Raw genomic sequence first — 22,840 nt, forward strand, 5'->3', positions numbered from 1 at the left:
CCCAACCCCCACCCAGGACCTGCAACTTGCCCAGAGTGGGCTCTGCCTGCAGCACCAATCTGAAGATATGAGGTTCTTCGGGGTGATAATCAGAGCAAATGCGTTCTTCGGCTTACTCTGAGCTCACTGCATCCTCACACATCTATGGGGGAGCCAGGACCACTGTCCTTCATTGTACAGATGAGGAAATTGAGGCTCACGGGGGTTAGGGGCTTGGCCCAGTTGCCAACTTTCTAAGAGGCAGATATGGGATTCAAACCCAGACATACCCTCTCATTCTCAAAGCGATGCTGCCCATGTGTGGCTATTTAGACCACTCCATCCACACCTGCCCCCCGCCCCCTGCACTGGAAGGACAGGGCAGGCATCTCAGAACCCACAGCCAAAAGGGGGAGACTCAGAGACCAAGGACCCCATCAAGCCAAGAAGAGGGAAGGAGGGAGTGGGCCTCCAGGTAGGGTGGGTTGCAAGCCAGGGCATCTCACCCTCTCCAACACGGGCTCTGGCCCCCCACCCCACTCCTGGCACCTCCTCCTGCACTCACCCCCAGAGGAGCCCAGATCCCAGCAGCCAGCCCACCAGGTGTCCAAGGGGCTGAGAGACGCAAGCCACCAGCCATACCCTGCCTCCAGTGGGAACTAACACCTACCTGCCTTTGATGGCGTTGAAGAGCCGGATCCCGTCTGCAGGGCCACAGATCTGGACCAAGTCATCTCGGGACATCTTGAGCAGGTCAGCACCTGGCCAGGTAAATGGGGCCAGCCTGTTACACAGCGACCGAGGCCTGAGGCTGTTACACGGCCACCTCCCCAGGCACCTGCACACCGGGGCAGGGAAGAGCCAGCCTCCACCTCAGGAGGCACAGGCGTCCCACATAGAGAAATGGCAAGAGCTAAACAACATCAGATCATAGCCCAAGAGGTGTCAGAACTCGACAACGGGGTTCACAAACTCAGAACTGACAGGCATTTGCTGGTTAGTCATCCTCTCTACCTGGGCCTGACCCTCCCTCTGGGCCTTTTTATTAGCATCACTGTCCATGATGTATCTTATCAGCACGTGGCACTGATCATGTGTGTACCTGCCTGTAGGCAGAAACTCATGGCTCTCTGGAGACTGCCGGGGAGCCTGGGCACCCAGACACCCAGGCACCTAGCACCCAGATCAAGAGGTAGGACATTCCCACCAGCTAACGTGCCCCTCATGCCAGCTACTACCCCTCTCCCCACCTCTGGGAAACTGCTGTCCTGATTTCTTACAAGCAGAGGAGTTTCACTCTGGTTTTCCATTCATATGGCACTTATGTGAATGGAAATGGAAACTGCACTTTTCTAAGTCTGACTCTCCCTTCAAGTTTCGTTTAGGGCTCATCTGTATTGCATGCAGTATTCATGTCCACTTTCAGACAGTACTCATGACATGAATAAACCACAATGCCTGTACCTTCTCTCTGCTGATGGGCATCATGGGTGCTCCCAGTTTGGGGTGATCATAATCGGTGGACATGGTCCTTTCCTCAACGACTGAAAGCCCCCAAGAGCCTTGAGCTCACATGGACTCTCCAAGGTACAAGGATGACATCAGCCTTCTGCTAAAACCTGGCCAACAGCCACGTGGTCCAGAGTTACAGCATCTACCCCCTTTCCCTGCCAAAGTGAAGGTACAGTTTGGGGTATACTTCTGCAGTCACACTGGCTCCCCTTTCATAGGAAATAAAAGCCACGCCCTCACACTATTGCTCCAAGGTCCCTGGGCACGTCTCTGACCTCACCTCCTGTCTGACCCACTCAACCCCATTACCTGGGCCCTCGGCTCTGTGGCCACACCGGACAGGCCCCAACCTTACACTTGCCCTCTGCTTGGAAAGCTCATCACACGCCACCCCGCCCCACCCACACACACACCCACTTGACTCGCACTCTTTCCAGGATTTCCTTAAAGATACCTCCTCAACGAGGTCTACACTACATCCTGCTTAAGGTTGAGGCGCCCTCGGCCTGCCTCCCTCCCAGTCTGCCAAGTCCCTCCTCCAAGCCTCCCCATCACAGAAGCATCACAGTGTGTTGAGACGGGCAGTTTATATCTCTGCGCCAACTCAGAGCTGCCCGAGGCTGGAGTCCCTGCCTGACCGTCCTCATCCCGTCCACCCCCAGCACAAAGGATGTGCTAAGAAGAACTGAGCTCAAAGATGACTGTTGGGGTGCCGTTTCCCTTCTGCTACCACAGATGTCCTTGGGAGCCACTCCTCTGGTTCCAGCCAACACTGACTCCCTGTCACTCTGGACTGACTGCCGGGGGCAAGGTTCATGGCTCAGTTTCCCTGTCCCCCACTACCCCCAGCTCAGGGCTGCTGTCTGATGGGCTCATCAGCAAGGGCTTGAAAAGCCTTTACAGAAGGAATAGCCAGCTTTCCCTTCTCACCTTGGCTGCACCACCACTTCCCACATTGCTTACCTGGAGACAGTGTGATGAGGAGCATTTGGGAGGAAGAGGCCAGGAGGCTTGTCGAGTACACCCTGGCCTTCTTGGCTAAGGGGCCCCTCCAGGAGGCACAGAGCCCACCCTGCAGGCAAGGAGCAGTTTGAAAAGGCTCCCAGATGGTCCTCCCTTAAAGTCATGAGCAGGTGGACACCCCAGGGGCAGCACATGTGAGTGACCACATGCCTCTGTGTCCCTAGGACAGACCACAGCCCCTGGGTGCCCAGGGAACCCAGGGCATGTGCTGAGTGTTCTGAGATCCTGGTAGGTTCTGTGCACTGTTCAGAGATGCTCACCCGAGAAGCTGGCGAAGAGCCGGCAGAACTGGGAGAATCTGTTGCGGTGGAGCCACTGCTGGGCGTCCTGCATGGAGGCTGAGGGGAGTAGGTGCTGCGGGCAGAGAGGACAGGCCTTGAGGGGGCGCTCACTCACCCATGCGGGAACAGGTAACCAGCGCCCCACCACAGTCACTTACATCACTGCCCACGGGCAGGGCCTCCACTGGGTGGGTCGGGGAGCTGTTGCTGCAAAGGAAGAGGAGAGGCGGTGAGCAGCCAGGATGCTCCTTGCTGGCCTGCCCTTCACACCCCTTGACTCTGGGGCTCGCTGGAAACGAAATGGGCCCTCAAGAAAAACACAAGCAGGAGCCCTGCTCCATCCCTGGAAATTCTTAACAAAGCCTTTGGTGTGGACAAGGGTTCTGATGAGCTACACACCCCCATAAGCTACACACCCCCATCCCTCCTCTAAGGCTCCGGGCTTGTTTTGGCCAGATTTCGTGGTCCCCACCCCGAGCCCCAGTCAGTGGGAAGGGCAGACTGACCAAGGAGACTGGGCCTCAAGCTTCACAGAGACTTGATGCTAAGACGGCAAAGGGCCAACCACACCCAGGAGAGGGCAGAGGAAGCCCTGGGGAACCATTCTTCAGCAACAGCACCCATAGTTTGGCATCCACTGGGAGAAAATCTTTCTCGTGGCTTTCCCCCAAAGGGAGGCAGAGACCTGAATACCTGGGCTTTTAAGCCAAGAGAAAGACAGTCAGAGACGACCCTCCCAGATGGACAGTGGTAATAGTACAATGTGAGTGGACCTGGTGTCACTGACCTGGCCACTTAAAATTGTTCAAACGATAAAATTTACATTATGTGTGTGTGTGTGTGTGTGTGTGTGTGTGTGTGTACGCGCTAAGTCGCTTCAGTCATGTCTGACTCTGTGACCCTATGGCCTGTAGCCCACCGCCTGGTGGCTCCTCTGTCCATGGGATTCTCCAGGCAAGAATACTGGAGTGGGTTGCCATGACCTTCTCCAGGGCAATCTTCCTGACCCACGAATCGAACCCGGGCACACTCCGGGTGTGTACTCCGGGCACACTCCCAGCTTACAGTCTACCTGCAGGGTAACATCCATCCTGACATGGCCTGTCTTGGGCGCCCAGCGCACCTGAGGAATTCACAGGTGTCCAGGCCTTACAGGTACTACTATCGGCCTCATTTACAGGTTAAGGAGACTGAGGGTCCAGTAATCCATCGAGACTGGAGAGGAACCATGTGCTGATCGAGTCAAGACTCCAGGTCAGAAGCCCAGCTGGGCACAGCCCCCATGCTGGCTCCAGCAGGCCCAGCTGATGGGGACCGTTTGGACCACTAACACTATCCCCTCCCAAGTTCACAGTCTGGTGGGCAGGGTCAGATATCAAGACTTCGAAGGGCCCTGAACTGAGAGTTTTATGTCTCTTATGTCTCCTGCACTGGCAGGCAGGTTCTTTACCACTAGCGCCGCCTGGAAAGCCCACTGTACCACAATAAGGAAAAAAGAAAAGACCTTTGCAGCAATGATTCCTAGGCCAGTCATCAGTGACTACAGATGCAGGTCATCTGGGTCTGGGGGTACCAGAACTCTATATATATTCCCTTGACCGAGTGTGGAATTCATACTCCCCTGGAAGTAGGGAAACTGAGGCTGCAGAAAGTGAAGGAATCTGCAGAGTTCCAGAAAGGTGCAGAGTTAAGAATCTGCCTGCAGTGCAGGAGACCCGGGTTCGATCCCTGTGTTGAGAAGATCCCCCGAAGAAGGGCATGGCAACCCACTTCAGTATTCTTGCCTGGAGAATCCCATGGACAGGGGAGCCTGGTGGGCTACAGCCCACGGGGTCACAAAAAGTCGGGCACGACTGAGCGACTAACACTTTCAATTTTTTTCACCGCCTGAATAAAATACAACAGCCCTTCCTTGTGCCCCCTTCTCAGTAAGGACTGTCCTTACCTAGTAAATCAAGTTCTTGTCTGGCTTGCCCATCAGTAAAGTTCTCTGCCAAGCAGGGGCTCCAAACAACCGGCATGTTCTACATGCCCGTTAAACCCGTCTGGCATCCTCCCCGCCCCCACCAACAGGGAGGGCAATGTCATCTCAGTGACACCACAGGATAGGAGGGACAGCTGCTTGCTGGCCCCTGCACATCTGTCACCTTGGAGTCAGCACGGCCTGGGCCGTGGCAGAGCTGGTGACCAGTGGTAAAGTCGCTTCTGTGCTGTGGGTCTGGACACCCAGAGCGGCGGGGAAGATCCTGAGCTGAGCCCCTCTGCCCAGTGACCATGCACAAGGGCTGCAGCAAGATCTAAGAAGCCCCTCCAGCCACTGTGGAGTCCAGACGTCCACCTCCTGAGGCCCCAGCTCTCTAGGAAGTGGCCCAGGAGCTCATGAGCCGGCCCACCTTAACTTGGGGAGGGAGTGGGTGCTGGGTGCTTAGTTACTCCACCAGTCAGCCTTTCTACAAGTGTATTCAAGCACGAAAACCTGTACACGTGATGCTAAAAATGGTCGCAAACACCAGTCAACTGCCATGAAACCCAATTGATGCCGGGCTACAAGAGCAGTGAAGGCACAGAAAGGAAGCTGGGGAATGAGTCCTCACCTGTGGTCACTCTAGGGACCACAAAGGAGAGAGGGTGCACGTACCCTTCGCCAAGGCCGAAGCTGTTTGGTGAGCCGTTGTAGCTTGGGGATGAGGCACTATTCACCTGGTAAACCACGTCGGGCCATGGGGAGCACTGTGGGGAGAGAGCATAGGGGAGGGTGGCAGTGGTCCCCGAGGACCCAGACCTGCAGATGAGATGAGTCCAGCTTCCCCAGCCCTCACACTCGGTGTGAAATCACAATCTTTCAACACCCAACCCATGCTGACCTGGTACCCAGGGATGGCTGGGCTGCTCAGACCACACCAAAGAAATCAGATAGGGCCATGAAGAGACCTCATCATCAGTAGGTCATCCCCAGGGCAAGCAAAGCATGACACATGTCTGTCAGAGCTTCTGAGCAGCCAAAGCAAAGAGGGAAACCTCATCAGTGCAGGACAGGCCAGGTGCCCACAGGCAGGTCTTCCCCATGAAGACAAATGGGTGTAAAAGCAAGAAACAGGGAGCACTGGGCCACTTCGAACAGAAAATCACCGACGAAGCTCAGTATTACTAATACCATCCCCTAATGGGCCTCAGATGACAGGGACAGGCATCTCCACACTGGCTTGTAGCAGCTTGTCCCCAGCACAACTCCATGGGTATTTATAACATTTGAGGCATCCTGCTTGGAGCCAAGGGAGACACAGCAACACAAGTGACGTGACTCCAGAATGCCAGGAAACTCTTGTGCTGAAGCCTAAATGAACACTTAGGAGTCCCCTGAAACAAGCCTAGACATGTGGATGCTGCCTAGGGGTTGGGGGACCAAGCATTCACCACTTCCTTTTTCTGCGATGACCCTGCTCTGGACACGGTCAGACGGAAGCATTCCTGAGACTTACGATCACCCACCTGACCACAGGGTGGGTCAATATTTAACTGTTCTGAGTGAGGACTGGAATGTGTTGGTGCCGAATCCTGGAGCCCTCGGGGGTAGGAAAACTGATGAGCTGACAAGAGGGGAGCCGATAGCTCCCAAAGTTACAGGTTGGGTGGGGATTTCAACACCTTGCCAGGGAGAGGAGCTGGGACATAGCCTGGAGCACCCAGGAGACCTGTCCTCCAGCAGGGAAGTCAGGGGAGAGGCAGGCACCAGAGGCTGAGACCCAGGGTGGAAGGAGAGGTGGCCGCAGACAGGATTGGGGAGCAGGGAGGGTCCTCAGGGCGTGTCACCAGCATATACCAAGCCTGGGAAGAGTGAAGTGTCCAAGCGCTGCCCCACACCATGCAGTGCTGGCTCTGCCCAGCTTCCAGGGGGCAGGGCTCCTCCTGTGCCAGGGCTCTCAGCCACCATCAGCCTCAATCCAATGAAAGGCCAGCATGCATCTGTCTGCAAAATTAGTGTTCCTGCTCTCTTTTGCAAATACTCCTCTGCAGATGGCTTGTGTGTGTTTCTCTCTCACACCCACACACACATCCTCACATACACGCACAGCTCCTCAGACAGGATCTAGTTACCGCTCTCTTAGCCACCCTTTGTCTGGACCTCACCCTTAACACAGACTTAACCCCACCACGGTCAGCACTGGACCTCAGGTATCCATGGAGGGCCTCCCGAGTAAGTCAGAATATTCAGCAAGCAAACACAACATCTATTAGCTGTCCTGATCACAGGACACAGTGGGGAAGAGTTGTTAAAACAAAATAAAAAACAGAGCCCCGTAAACGTGGCAGCAGCAGCAGTAAGGGCCCGTGATGGGAGGAAAAGGAGCCTGCGATAAGGAGCATCTCAGAAGGACCCTGGATGGAAGGACAGAGCAGGCTGTGTTGGCATCTCGGTTACGAGGAAATGCACCCCAATATCCATCCCGACAGCCAGAGAGCATTACCCCCTTGGACCCAGCAACAGCCCCACTCTGAGAACAGAAGCTGCAGACGTTCTTTCCTCGTGTAGAACCTCACATGAACAAGGTGTTCACAGCACCCTGCGTGAGACAGCAGGAGCCCGAGAACAGCCCAGTGTCCACCAGCAGGCCGCCACACAATGAAGGCTATGGAGCTGGATGAAGAACCGGAAAGCTCCTTACGAACAGATAAGAAAGGCTAGGAAATAAAGACAGTCAACCTTAGAACGGTGACTGTGCGTGTGTGTGTCTGTGTGTGGGTACTGCTGGGGGAAAAAGGCACCCGTGGGGCAAACTTGTTTGAATTGGTTTCCTTTGCAGAGAACATGGGGCCTGATACAGAAGGACCCAGGGTTACTACCGCCCTGGGGAGAGAAACCGAGGCTGGATAGTGCTGGGAGGGATATTTTCTGATGGAGATTCTCATACCTTTTGAATTTGGACCACATGAATATATTATCTATTCAAAAAAAAAACACCTAATTTTGAAATGTGCCTACGGCAGCCGAGAGTTAGAAGGTATTTGTAAAACATGTCCCTGGACGCCAGGCCTCAGATGACAGCAGTTCCAGACACGGGAACACACCAGGACTGAACGGCGCTCTCAGAAGCAGCAGTCACCCCAAACGGGCACTTTTCCAAGGATCTAAGCTGACAGCCCCCTTGCCCACCCCAAGAAGGAGGCCCCCCAGCTCACCTCTGAGAGGATGGTGGTTTCATAGGACGGCTGGTACTTCTCCTTCTCTTGAGCTGTTCTTTTCTCCATCTTTTCCCGGTCGGTCTTCTGCTTCCGGTCGGCTCCCTTTGGCTGTAAGTGCAGAGCACAGAGGTCCAATGAGCTCAAAGCCGGCAGAGGCAGCTGTCTGGGGGAGATCCAGAGCTGAGGGGAGGCCCCTAAGGCTGGCACACTCCCCCCTCACCCCAAGCAGGATCTCACGGACAGGTGTCTCTCACCTTCCAGGCATCTGACACACGGCCCTCCTGCCTGGAACCCCTGCCCACCCCAAGGGAGCTCAGAGCCCACTACTCGTCCCTCAGGGACTCTTATGGGGTCTGCTCAGCTGCTCTGGCAGGCATGCTTGGGGCAGAGCTTTACCAGTGGCCACTTGCTGATGGAAAGGACCCCTCAGGAGCCTTCCTTGGGTTCCCCGTGGAGAGATACAGGAAGCGGACAAACTAGGAGCTGCTAGCCAGGGCTCCATCTACACTCGCAGTCCACCTCTAAGGCCTCCTTTCTCCTAACACTTAGTAATCCGGGCACACTCCCAGCTTACAGTCTACCTGCAGGGTAACATCCATCCTGACATGGCCTGTCTTGGGCGCCCAGCGCACCTGAGGAATTCACAGGTGTCCAGGCCTTACAGGTACTACTATCGGCCTCATTTACAGGTTAAGGAGACTGAGGGTCCAGTAATCCATCGAGACTGGAGAGGAACCATGTGCTGATCGAGTCAAGACTCCAGGTCAGAAGCCCAGCTGGGCACAGCCCCCATGCTGGCTCCAGCAGGCCCAGCTGATGGGGACCGTTTGGACCACTAACACTATCCCCTCCCAAGTTCACAGTCTGGTGGGCAGGGTCAGATATCAAGACTTCGAAGGGCCCTGAACTGAGAGTTTTACTCTGTACGGGGCAGACCACATGAGGCGGGCAGTCAGGGAAGACAATCCACCCTTGGTGCCTTTGGGATCATCCTGGCGAGCACTTTCCTCAGGCTGCAGCTGCTGACTCCCAACTCAGGGGGTGTTAGAAAATAGCCTTTTTGGGGACACCCAGGCTAGAGGGAGGGAGCTTTGCTGGGGATCCTATGGGGACATGAATGACAGATCTGGTGTCCAGTGGGAGAGCCAGGAGTGTAGCAGCTGGACCCCCATCATCTGGTTTCCCTGCTCCACCTCCATGCTATCCCAGAAAGGAGGCCCTTCCTCCTGGCCCAGAAGCATTACTGGCAGAGCGTGGCTAAGCCTGCTTGTGGGGGACACCACTCAGCCCCAGGGAGACCCCTGCAAGGAGTCAGCAGGAAAGGGAGAGTCCTAAGACATCCCCACAGAGCCTCAGGGCAGCAACCCAAGAAGCCAGGGGCTTCCTAGTAACCAGGGTGACCTGAGATGGGAGAGTTACGGGCAGTTTGGCAGGGCTCTGCCTGGCCCTGGTGCACACCTATCTCAACTGCTCCTGTGGGTGGGTGGCCAGGCCACCTAAGGCATTCTGAGGAGCTCATTTCAGGTGACAGGGCTTCCCTGGTGGCTCAGATGGTAAAGAATCTGCCTGAAATGCAGGAGACCCAGGTAGCATCCCTGGGTCAGGAAGATTCCCTGGAGAAAGGAATGGCTACCCACTCCAGCATTCTTGCTTGGAGAATTCCATGGACAGAGGAGCCTGGTGGGCTATGGTCCATGGGGTCGCAAAGAGTCGGACACAAACGACGGAGAAACTAACACTTTTGCTTTCACTTTCATTTTGGGTAACAGATGCTCTTTCCCTCTTGCAGGAGATGCCAAAGAAGCTTCCAGCTCAATTCCCCCAATAAGGCCCAGTGTGGTGTCGAGGAGCCAGGTAGAGCCGTCATTTCTAAGTGTCCGCGTTGAGGTATAAGAGGGGGAGCTGGCAGGAGCCATGGGGGGAACTGGGCATCTCTGGCACAGACTGCTCCTCCCTCCTATTGCCTGGCCCAGGGCCTGATCACAGGGCATCACACTGGATGCACCCCCACCTGAGGGCAGAAGATGGCTGGTGGGATGTGGTCTGCACATAACCAAGAGAGGGTGGGACTGCAGGACAGGCAGAGACCACCCACTGTGCAGCCTCAGAGCTGTCCAGGGTGAGCTAGAATCAAGAACCCAAGACCAGAGGCACTGGTGAACAGGATCTGCAGACTAATGCTCTCCAAAGATGGCCCCATCCTAATTCCCAGAGCCTGGGAGGATGTTACCTTAGGGTACAAGAGGGCAGGCTGCAAATGGAATCAGGATTGCCAACAGTATGAGACTAAAATAGGAAGGTGAGCCTGGATCATCCCAGTGGGCCCAGTGTAATCATGGACGCTTAAAGTGTGTGTTGCGGGGAGCATGGAGGGATTGGGGTAATGCTGGCTTTGAGGATGGAGGAGGGGCCACGGGCCAAGGAATGCAGAGGCCTCTAGAAGCTGGAGAAGGCAAGAAAAGAGATTCTCCCCTAGGGCCGCCAGAAAGGAATTTAACCTTCCTGATGCCTGACCCTAGCCCAGTGAAACCCGTTTCAGACTTCTGACCTCCAGCATTAAAAGATAATGTAGTACTAAGCCACTCAACTTTGGTAATTTTTTTTTTTTTTTACATCAGGAGGGGATATAAATACGGGGAAGAAATGTAACTTCCTTCGGAGGCCAGATTCAAGGCTTCATCATGCTGAAGTAGGTTTCTGGAGGTGCCACTGCTCTGGCAGCCGAGACAAACTCACCTCCACCAACACATAGAGCCTAGCCAGGTCCTCAGAACCCTTTGCCCACAGCCCTCAGGTGGCCAGACACTATCAGTGGGGATGAAGCTGGCTGCCTGGCTGTGTGGTCACCTAAGTACAGACACGGGCAGCTTTAGGGCCTTCCCGTCCAGTTGGGAAACAGGCCAGATGAGCACTCTGCCACCAGGTTGATGGTTCTACCTGTGAGCGCTTATTTCCACATCCATCCCTAGCTCAGGAACATCAACACTGACCCAGCTTCTTCTGGGACAGGCCCTCATTTCTACAGCCCCTCCCTCTGGCATCTCCAGCTCCAGCAGATGGAACTCTGTCAATAAGTTCCCAGGTCCCTGATTGTGAAAGACCAGGAGGAGAGAGAAAGGCACCGGGGCTGGTCCTCAGGCACCTGCTGGGACTCCCCAGGAAAGCGGGCAGGTCCAATCTGCTGGCAGCAGGACCAGTGGTCTTACTCAGTGACGGCGCACCCACCGGAGAGTGACGTGGACTCTGCTGTCACCCCCCTCCCCCCAGGGCCACCCTGAGCTGCACCACTGGCAGTCATGGTTAGGAAATAATCTGTCCAGAGAGATGGGATGAGGAACAATGACAGGTGACTGCAGGGTGTGAGGCAAGAAAGGAAAAGGGAGGCGGTACCAGGAGGCCATTGCAGAGGGACAAGGGCCTCGGGGCCCTAAATAACAGCATCCACTGGGATTAACAGATACACAGTAACATATGTAAAACAGATAACCAAAAAGGATCCATTGTACAGCACAGGGCACTATATGAAATATTCTGTAATAAGCTATAATGGAAAAGAATTGATACATATAACTGAATCACTGCGCTGTACACCTGAAACTAACACAACTTTGTAAATTAACTATACTGCTATAAAAACATTTTAAAAAATAACATCCATGGTCAGGACCTTCAAAGGGGATCTCCTGACTTGTTTTTTAAGGAGAATCTAATGGGTAACCACAGAATCTGTGGCCAAAGTGCTTGGGAGGAAAACAGAAATCTATAACTGTTCCAGTCCCACCACTCTGGTCAAGCAGAGCTGAGCCCGGCTGCCTGTGAGGGTGAAAGAGCCCAGGCAGGAGCCCCTACTCCTGGTCGCTGCTCTCCTTGCTGAGCTCTGGGGTTTTGGCCTCCAGTCCTGGGGTGGGGTGGCGGTGGGCAGGGCTGCAGTGGCGGTGGGCGGGGCTGGCGGCCATCCTACCTTGAACACCTTGATCTGGCAGCTGGCTGAGTGCAAGTGCTCCGTGTACTCCCCATTTTCGCTCTGCTTGAAGGTGTCGATCTGCACCCGGAAGGGCACACCCTTCTCGCCCCCGTGCTTCCTCGGGGTGAACTCGGTGCTGATGCAGTGCACCTGCCCGGGATGTGGTAGGCAGTTAGCCAGAGGTGGGTGAGGGTGGGTCTGAACCCCCACGAGCTCCTCTCCCAGTAGAGTTTCCATCCCGCACAGTCAGACCTGCCTCCACCTCCCCGCTGTCCCCCAGTGCTGGCCACTCCATCAGGCCACTGGTCACCCCCCACAGCTTCTCACTTCCATCCTTTGACCTTGGAGGCCCTGCCTGACCAGCTAAGTCCTTGCCATTACTCCAGGCCCACTGACCCCAGCAACTCCTTTTCACTCCTCCCCCTGAGACCTCTGCCTGGACAAATCCCAGAGACCACAGAGCAGGGACCACAGCTATTTCCCTAGGAGCCTAGTCCCTTAGTCCCCAGGTTACTCAGGCCAGGCCAGAAGCTAGAACCATTTCTTTATTTCTGCTAAGTGCCTGCTACACAGAAATCACTTGATGTGTACTGACTGCTATAATAATGTAATCACGTTGTCAAAATATTGGCTTGGCGAAAAAGTTAGTTGCAGTTTTTCCCGTAAGGTGGTATGAAAAATCCAAAAAAACTTTCTGGCCAACCCAATACAAATACATATTGTTGTCATAATAAACAATAACATTATAGTAATTCTTTTGAAATGCAATTTGAGTATTGTAATTAGGCAAGGCAAAAAAGGTCACTCACTCTCACTGAGTGATTACTATGAACCAGGCCTTGTAGTCATGGCTCTGTTTTCATTCTCTAATTTATAAGACAGGGAGGAAAACCAAGAAGCTCAAAAAGGGACCCACAGCAAGTGAGAGAGCCGGGGAAGCCCAAAAGCACAGGGCCCTGGCCATGCCCTCGGCCACCTGGATCCTCTGTAGTGTTTAACATAAGGTCAGGTCCATAGCAGAAGCTCTTATGGCTCAGATGGTAAAGAATCTGCCTGCAATGCAGGAGACCCGGGTTCGATCCCTGAGTTGGAAAGATCCCACTCCAGTATTCTTGCCTGGAGAATCCTATGGATGGAGGAGCCTGGCGAGATATACAGTATATGGGGTTGCAAAGAGTTGGACACAACTGAGCAACTAAGACTTTCACTTTCATACCAGGAGCTTCAGAATTAAACATTTAATAATAGAAACAATTATGAAAAAAAAAATTTGTACTTCAAATTATTTATGCTAGGACTCAGTTACTGTGTAAAAAGCTTACATATTGATAAGCAACACCCACACAAGAGTCTACAACATCCCAAATCTTCCCAGCCCCAGGGACCAACCAGTCTCATGGCTCTGGGCCCCACTCACCCCTCTCAGCCTCCTTGCCTGCAGCCAAGGGCAGAAGCCCATCAGGGCCCCACGCATGGACAGTTTTGAGAAACAACACGATGGACCCCAAAGTTCTCACTTCCCCACAGAGGGCAACTTCTTCCTGCTTACCTGAATGAACGCAGACGCTCTCTTTGAAGGATCCCACAAAAACTCGACTGCATTCAGCTGGGTCGGGCTGGCCCTGGGGTCCAAGATACCAACAGACAGTGGGATATCTGTGCACACACACACACACACAAAAGTGCAATCGTCAGCCACTCCCAATATTTTGGGAAGGACTCCTATTGCAGGTCCAAACTCCTTACACCATTTGAAACGCCAGGAGTTCTGAAAGTTCGGTTCTGCACAGCTCATTTGGCAGAATCCTGACTTGAATCTCCATGAAGCTACTCTGAGCCTTCTCCCCACTGTGTGTCGTCACTCTATATGGCTGCAAGAACGTGGCCTGTTGGCGGTGTGACCCGACTGTGGGTCTACATACCCTACTATTATTCCAACTTCTGAATTCCAAAACCCATCTGGGTCCCAAGGTTTGTGAATAAAAAGCCTGTGGACCACTGCCTGAGCCCTCAGTTCCATTTCCATTTCCGCCTCTTTGATGCCCACCCTGCCCTCCATTAAGTCAGGATCCTTCTGTGAAGCTTTCCCTGCTTCTTACTTCCTGACGACAGGTCCTTATTCCCACACGCCCCCGCCACGGACCCCAAAAGGGGTACTCCCCGAGGGCAGGGCTCATGATGTGGTCACCTCCACCAGCTCCCATGGGCTTTCACACAAGGCAGAAGTGTGGTTAAGAGGCCCTGGACACTGCTGGGTCTGGATGGTGCCCAGGAAGAAGCCCCAATTCAGCCCAGGAACCCACCAATGTCCAGGATCCGGTCCCCAGGCCGGCTCCACCGCCAGCCCTCCAGCTGCTGGTGCTCCGTGTACTGCAGACGCCGGTCATGAAACACCACGCGGATGATGCTCTGGGAGCCGGGGTGGAGGGTGGCAGGGGGGGAGAACAGCTGAGTGTGCGGCCCAGAGGGACCCACAAGGAACCCACCCTGACCTTCCCCCAATCAGACAAACCTCTCTTCCTCCGAGGCCCTCTGCCTAGAGCTTTTCTCCCTAGCTCCTCATGTTGCCCCTCCCTCCTTGGAACCCCAACAATACAAACAACAGCACAAACAGCGAGGGATGCCCTGCTCTCAAGAGCTGCTACGTGTTTCGTACACATGGGTCATTTACAAACCTTCTGTGCAGGTGAGAAAACTGAGGTTCAGAAAACATGGGGAAGAGGCAAAGCCACGCTGCAACCCGAGTCTGTATGAGCCGGCCATCAGCTCCCAGCACTGCCGGCCTGACCAAGGCCCCTCAGACCACACACTCCAGGGATCTGGAGCCCACCTCTGTCCCTGGAGCTTTTTCCAAACCTTTCACGCATTCCTGACCCCCAGTGCAAGCCCAGGGGGTAGGCCCCGTCAAGAACCCCCAGGTGCCCAGGAAAGGTGCAGACTGGAGCCTTACCTTCACATATTTTGTGTTCAGATCCTGAAAATCTCCCAGTTTCCTGTTCTCCAGCAGTCGGATTTCATAAGACTGACCTGGAGGGAGGTTAATGGTACATTTTCCACTTCTGTTTTCAAATTTGGGGCTTCGCCAAGCTAGAGGCCTTCTCAATGCCCACCCAGGCCTCATGGCTCTGCGACCAAAGCAGAGAAGAAAAGCCAGGGACAAGAAAAGTTCATATCACACTATGGACAGGACACTCTATTTGTCCATCTGACCTGGCAGGGACCTAGGGCCCCCCAGGTAATGCACATGACCCCTGGAGAGAGACAGCACCTCTACAGCTTTCGAAGACAGAGTACAAAACAATACAGTTAGCGTTACATTTACAGAACACAACTTTGTATTTCTTTATAAAGAATATCCCCCATACACTTGGATGGAGAACACAGATACTTAAATCAACCTATATTCAATAACTGTATGGATGGACCCTTTCTGAGAGCAAGTTTAAAGGAACGAATAAAAACCTGTTAAACATTGTCTCTAACTGCAGAATGAAGAGCATTTTCTCAAGCTAAAGAATTTCATGTATTTGAAAGGTGTGGGGATTCTGTTTGGGGACATATAACCAGCTGCTGCTGCTGCTGCTAAGTCGCTTCAGTCGTGTTCGACCCTGCGCGACCCCATAGACGGCAGCCCACCAGGCTCCACCGTCCCTGGGATTCTCCAGGCAAGAATACTGGAGGGGGTTGCCATTTCCTTCTCCAGTGCATGAAAGGGAAAAGTGAAAGTGAAGTTGCTCAGTCGTGTCCGACTCTTAGCGACCCCATGGACTGCAGCCTACCAGGCTCCTCCATCCATGGGATTTTCCAGGCAAGAGTACTGGAGTGGGGTGCCATTGCCTTCTCCGATATAACCAGCAAGAGCCAGTTAAAGAATACACATGGGGAAAAGATCCATCCATAAGAACAAACTTAAAACCCCAAACTTTACAGTATCTACAAGTGACCTGAAGAAAACTACACCCATTTTACTGGAAGATAAAACATACCTTGAAAAAATACAATACAAAACTTTCTTAGACAGAAAGACCACCTATCAAATGATGTCAACTTTTTCCAAATCAAGTTCAGCAACAACTCTAAAACACCTTGTCACACGTTGCAGCTTAACAGTGGATGTGTTGCAAATAAGAAAGAACAAATGATTTCATCATTGGTCTTGGTAAATCCAGTCAAACTCTGTTAAGAAAATTTTTTTAAAATAATGATAGGCTCACAAGAAGTTACAAAAATAGTACACAAAGGTCCTGAGTATCATCCCCTAGCTTCCCCGAGGGGTGGCATCTGAGTTCACTATGGTACATTATCAAAACTGACCATGGCACAGTGCAATTAACTAAACCCCAGACCTCACTCAGGTTTCCCTGGGTTTCGCAGATTTAATCCAAGTTACCGCTAGATTAAAAAGTTAATTTCCTAAAGTTTTGTGTTAACATGAATGATTGTTTATCAGACACTCAATGGGGAAGGAATGAACCTAAATCAATGAAAGAAAAGGAAATCTAATATAGAGAAAGACACAGATATAGATACATATGCATCTAGGAGCAGCACAAACCCAGTGGTTAACAGTCTTACTGTATCTAGAAAAGCAATGATTAGACAAATATTAAGACTCCCTGGAGTGGGTTGAATTGTAGCCCCCAAAAGATATGTCCATTCCCTAATCTCCAGAACCTGCGAACATTACCTTTGCTTTGGAAAAAGTTTTTGCAGATGCAATTAAGTTAAGGATATTGAGGTGAGGAGAGATGATCCTGGTCTGTCCTGGAGGTCCCTACATCCAATGACAAGTGCCCTTGTAAGAGGACACACAGAGAAGAGAAGGAGCAGGGAACCATGGGAGCAGAGACTGGATTGATGAGGCCACAAGCCAAGGAGTGCCTGGAGCTACCCAAAGCCAAAAGACGCAAAGAACGAATTCTCTCCTAAAGCCCCCACGGCTGTGGTGGATTCCCGACTTCTGGCCTCCAGAACTGGGAAAGAATAAACTTCTGCTTTGTTTTAAGCCAACATGTTTGTAGTCCTTTTGTTAAAGCAACCCCATGAAACTACTATAGTCCTCCCCTCAATGAATAACATAATGGATAGACACTCTGAAATCAATCATTCATTCCAAGTATTTGCTGAGTATTAACAACCACGTGCCAAATGCCATGTGAAGCCTGGGAGATGAGCAGAGGGACCCAGGGTGTGGCCATGGACACAATCCTGGCTGGGCTCAGAGATGCCCACTCAGTGAAGCTCCCTTCTCCCTTCAGGAAGGCAGGGCTTGTCCAGCTGGCTTCCACCAGCCCTGGCTCCCTCTCCAATCAGGCCAGGACCATAAACACTGCTCAGGTCACACTGCTGGGCACATCCTGTCAGAAGGAAAAGGCACAGACCCCAAACTCCTGCCCTGCCCTTGTGCTGGTTCCGAAGGGTCTTGCTGATCTGAAACGACACTAGTACCTTTCTGAAAAAGCCAGATTTTTCACATAACGTTTCCGGGCTCCTGAGCCAACACTCCCTTGACAGCTACATGAAATGGAGCCTCCCACGCCCTAACTGGTTTTTCCAGTGTCCTCCACCTTCCCTGAGGAAGAATGCAGCTGGCTCTGGCATGAAGCCCAAGGCCCAAATGGTCATTACTGTGGGTTTACAGGCGCCCTAGGGCCCTATTAACACTGACCCCAGGCTCTGCAGGGCAAGCTCAGCTCAGGCCTGGCAGGAGGTACCTCCCGTGCCACACAGAGGAGTTCCCAGGCCTGAGCATCACAGACAGCCATTCGGGGATCAGAGCTGCTAACTAAGTGGGACTTCAGGTCCGGGGTCCTGGCCGCCTCTACCAGCAGCAGAGACCTGCTCCCTACGCTTCCCTATGGAGTCCCCAAGCCACTCTACACCCCACCTGCTCAGGCTTCAGCCAGACACCTGGCTCCCTCTCCATTCAGGCTGCCTCAATGCCAATATACCTCCCCAGCCCCTCTCCCACCCAGAACAACACCAACACTCAGGCTGATGAGCAAGGTCAGGGTGGCAGAATTGACCTGGGGCTGAAGTGACCTGGGGGATGAGGGCATCTCTCTGCTTGGCCAGCCTCATTTCTAGGCACGGGTGGGAGCCACAGAAAGTGGGCTCTGTCAAGGCCCAGGGCTGCGTGTGTTCTGCTCAACACTGTACTGTTTGATTTGACACAGAGGAGGGACTCAGGGCTCTCTGCAAGGCTCCTCTGTGCTAGAACTATAGGGTTTGCAAGACACACTCCTGCCCTCAACAGGATGGCAATCCTCTGGGGTACATCAAACAGCACCGGCATAAGGCAAACCCTAGAGATTGTCATACTAAGTGAAATAGATCAAACAGAGAAACACAAATACCATATGATATCACTTATATGTGGAATCTAAAATACAGCACAAATGAACTTATTTACAAAACAGAAACAGACTCACAGATTTAGAAGATGAACTTATGGTCACCAAAGAGGAAAACTGGAAAGGGATAAATTAGGAGTTTGGGATTAACATATACACTCTATTATGTATAAAATAAACAACTAGGACCTACTATAGCACAAGGAACTCTAATCAATATTCTATATTAAACTATATGGGGAAAGAATCTGAAAAAAAGAATAGATACACGTATATTAAATGAATCACTCTGCTACATACCTGAAACTAAAATGACATTATAAATCAACTATGGTGGTGGTGGTGGTTTAGTTGCTCAGTCGTGTCTGACTCTTGGGACCCCATGGACTGTAGCCCGCTAGGCTTCTCTGTCCATGGGATTTCCCAGGCAAGAATACTGGAGTGGGTTGCCATTTCACTCCACTATATAATAAAAATTCAATTAAAAATTAAAAAGAAAGAAAAACAACTAAAAAGAAGAATGCCTCTAAGAAACGACGGAGATCCAAAGCGGGTGATCCTCACCCAGAATGGGGAAGTGGGGAGGAAGGGTTTGAACAAGGAGAGAACATTTGCCATGAACTTTAAAGAGCAGGCAAGATTTCTACAGTTGAGGGAAAGAATGATCAAGAAAGTCACCCCCAAGCAAAACGGTGGCCGGGAGGTGGGTGGGAAGAAACATGACTTTAGGAAACACCTAACAGCTTCCATTTACTGGGTGCTGACTCAGCGTCAAAGTCTGCCCAGAGATTAACTCACCTGAATCAACAGCGCAGTTTAGAGTTTATGAGTCTCGCCTGACAGAAGGAAGCAGAGGCTCAGAGAGGTTACCTGACTTGAATAAACTCACAGGGCTAGTCAGTGTTGGATGGAGCCAGGGGCAGAAACTTGAGCCCATCCAACCTGGTGGGTGTTGTCTGCAGGACAGAGGACTCTCACCTTCACCTTTCTGAAGGCATCTGGTTTCATTCTGTGTGCTAGTTAAAGTCTACCCACAGCATCTGGTGGCATATAAAGCACCTCAACAACCCCATCCCCAGGCAAGATGGTACTTTGTTCTCCTTCCTTCTCCCCTTTAGGACTAGAAATAAAGGTAATTCCTAGGAGGACCATCTTGACTTTTTCCATGACCCTAGATAAAACATTTTCTTGTCTGTAAAATTCTCTGTTTGCTACATGGTATGATAGTAAAGTCTGTTCTAATTTCAGAATTGTGAAATGTGGAAAAAGAAAAAAAAGAAAAGTTGGTCTTAGAATCAAGGGATGGGTGTGATATATGTGTGTGCTCAGTCGTGTCTGACTCTTTATGACCTCATAGACTGTAGCCTGCCAGGCTCCTGTGTTCATGGGATTTCCCAGGCAAGAATACTGGACTGGGTTGCCATGTCCTCCTTCAGGGGATCTTCCTGACCCAGGGATGGAAACTGTGTCTCTTGCATCTCCTGCATTGGCAGGTGGGTTCTTTACCACTAGCACCACCTGGGAAGCCCTAGAATCAAGGGGATAGAATAATAAATAAACCACCATCACTTAATTGTCATCCAGCAATGAGCTGGGACATTGCTAAGCCCTTCTGAGCATTATTTCATTTAGCCCTCTCAACCACCTTATGAGGAAAACCCAGTATGGCTCCCACTGTATAGGTGAGGAAATAAAGTCAGAGATTAAGTATCTTGTTCAAGATCAAACCCAAGTCTGTTGGACTCTGAAGACTGGTCACTTAGCCAAACTACTTCACACAGTGTCTAGTGGCTTCCAATGCCCCCTTCTGGTTCTGATACTCAGGAAGCTCCTGAATTTCTTGATATTCATTTCATTTCATGACCCTGTTCAAACCCTCCCCTTTTTTTCAAGGCTCAAATTCCTAAGGCCCATGATCTCAGTTCTCGGAACCAAGATGGGTCTTAGAAGTCTGGTGGCTATGTGACCATTCTGTGGTATATCACTTGCTCATGATAACCTGGGTGTGCTATTCTAGTCTATTAGAATAGTCTAGACTATTCTAGTCTCCCTGAAACACATATTACTATCCCATTTAAAATACTCTGTAGAGCACAGGGAACTACACTCAATATCCTGTGATAGACCATTATAGAAAAGAATATGAAAAGGAATGTGTGTATATAACTGGATCACTATGCTGTATAGCAGAAACTGACACAAAATTGTAAATCAACTATACTTCAATAAAATAAAAATTTCAATAATAATACAACAAAATACTCTGAACATATTATAAGGTTACAGTAGCTAAAACCAGGACATTTTTGGAATGAGGACAAATAGAACAATGGGAAAAAAAAAAATTAAGAGCCCAGAAACAGACTTTTAGATACATGGAAATTTGATCTATAACAGTGATTTTAAAAAGACAGACTTGGGGACTTCCCTGGTGGTCCAGTGGTTAAGAATCTGCCTCTCAATACAGGGGACGTAGGTTTAACCCTTGGTCAGGAAACTAAGATCCCACATGCCACGGAGCAAGTAAGCCCACGAGCCACAACTATTGAGCTCACAAGCTCCAGAGCCCATGAGCTGCCAACAAAAGACTCCACATGACACAACTGAGACCCGAGGCAGCAAAGTAAATAAATATTTTTTAAAAAATTAAAAAAAAAAAGATAGACTTTTCAAGACTGTGGCATAAGTTTAGATTATCCATACAGGAAAAATATACCCATATCTCACACCACACATAATAAGTTAATTCTCAGTGATTAGAAACTATAAAAAAAAAAAAAGCAAAACTTTCTAAAACATTTCTAAAAAAATATGAGACTACTTTTTGACCGTGGGATAGGAAAGGGTTTCTTTAAACTAGAAACAAATACACAAAGAAAAAACTATGCCCTTTACATCATGTAGGAAAAACTCTCTCTGTTAACATTTATAAAGAGACACTTTTGAAAATGCCAGAGGTGCTGTTAGTATTTACACAGTCTCTATCAACGGGAAAGGACCTGGCAAACTGGGCCATATGGTCATCCCATGAAAACATTAAAAGGTCAACAAACACAAAGAAAGATGTGCCGGATGGTATAAGTAAACAGGGCAATATAAAGTAAAACAAGATATCATCTAACATCTGTCAGAGAGGCAAAAAATTTCAGTTGAGCATGTGGAGAATGGACTTTCGGGCACTGCTGATGGACATGTTATACAGATACAACCACTCGGACCAGAGTTCGGGGAAAAAAAGAAAGTCAGGCTAAAGACACAGAAGCCTTCTGTCAAGCACATCAATTTGAGAAACATCCTAAGAAAGTCCTTGATGCACACTGGGAGACTTAGACAAAAACTGCTCACTGTGGCATTACCTGCTGCAGGGAGAAACTGTCACCAGCCTATATCCAGTCACAGGAAAAAGACAATTCTATTATGGAACTAAAAAACGGAATAACACACAGCACTTAAAACGAGTCCTCTACAGACACGGACCAACATGGAGAAATCTCAGAAACACTAAACAAAGGGCACAGGGATGTCTAGAAAACCACTTTATATAAAGTTTGGAGGCAGCAAAAATGGCACTGGTCATTTTTAATGGCAAAGTGTACAAGGAGTAAAACTTTTAGAGTGCACAGTGAAAGTGAAAGTGTTAGTGTTAGTCCCTCAGTTGTGTCCAACTCTTTGAGACCTCATTGACTGTAGCCCTCCAGGCTCCTCTGTCCATGGGATTCTCCAGGCAAGAATACTGGAGTGGGTAGCCATGCCCTCCTCCAGGGGATCTTCCTGACCTGTGCACAGAGGTATAATCAACTTCACAACTATGATTATGCTTTTGGGAGGAAAGGCAACAGAATTAGAAAGAGGTAAAAATCAGAAGCAAATTTGGCTGAAAACACCATGTTGGGCACATGAGTATTTGTTCTCTCATCTCTAGAGCATTCAGTCAATCTGAATTAAAATACAGTTGACCCTAGAACATTGTGGGGGTCAGGGGCTCAGCATGGCTGAAAACAGTCTCAAAGACTGCTCTCCAGGTCTGCGGTTCGTCCGTATTCCTGGGCTCCACCAACTTCAGATTGTGTATTTGCTATGGAAAAGAGTTTAATATTGTGTATCAGTGGACGTGTGCAGTTCAAACCCATGTTGTTCAAGTATTTCTCTCTCACACAAAATAATTCAGTGGAAGAAGAACTCTTGGAGCTGGCATCGCATTCTGCATCGCATTATGGTTGTGTGTTTCCAACTCCCCAGCCCTGCTATAGAGGGTGGTTCTCTTGGGCCCCGTGGCTGAGCCATCACTGTACACCCCCACACCACCCCGTCTGTGCCAGAGACATGCTGGGGGCAAGGGCTGCATTGCTTTACTCAGTCACACTCCATCCCACAATTTTGCCACTGAAATTAAAAATCACCTGCAGTGTATGAGCCTATCATTTTTAATTTATTGAACTATAGTTGATTTACAAAGTTGTGTTAATTTCTGCTATATAGCAAAGTGATTCAGTGATATATACATATATTATTTTTCATATTCTTTTCCATTAAGGTTTATCATAGGA

General features: G+C 50.7%; 1 protein-coding gene across 3 annotated transcripts in view; it reads right to left on the minus strand.

Annotated features, from left to right (window-relative positions):
* TFCP2L1 (transcription factor CP2 like 1) overlaps positions 1 to 22,840 on the minus strand; it is a 67,783-nt gene that overhangs the window by 11,207 nt on the left and 33,736 nt on the right. For all 3 annotated transcript variants that reach the window (XM_081576006.1, XM_081576009.1, XM_081576008.1), the window contains 9 exons: positions 14,891 to 14,967; positions 14,244 to 14,349; positions 13,490 to 13,596; positions 11,938 to 12,090; positions 7,974 to 8,084; positions 5,434 to 5,525; positions 2,954 to 3,002; positions 2,775 to 2,868; positions 650 to 740 (listed from right to left, as the gene is read on the minus strand). In XM_081576006.1, the coding sequence (XP_081432132.1) occupies positions 650 to 740; positions 2,775 to 2,868; positions 2,954 to 3,002; positions 5,434 to 5,525; positions 7,974 to 8,084; positions 11,938 to 12,090; positions 13,490 to 13,596; positions 14,244 to 14,349; positions 14,891 to 14,967 (880 nt within the window). The remainder of the gene's footprint in view (positions 1 to 649; positions 741 to 2,774; positions 2,869 to 2,953; positions 3,003 to 5,433; positions 5,526 to 7,973; positions 8,085 to 11,937; positions 12,091 to 13,489; positions 13,597 to 14,243; positions 14,350 to 14,890; positions 14,968 to 22,840) is intronic.

This window comes from Giraffa tippelskirchi, chromosome 3, assembly GCF_054371585.1.
Source record: "Giraffa tippelskirchi isolate mGirTip1 chromosome 3, T2T-mGirTip1v1.2.pri, whole genome shotgun sequence".
Lineage (NCBI taxonomy): Eukaryota > Metazoa > Chordata > Mammalia > Artiodactyla > Giraffidae > Giraffa > Giraffa tippelskirchi.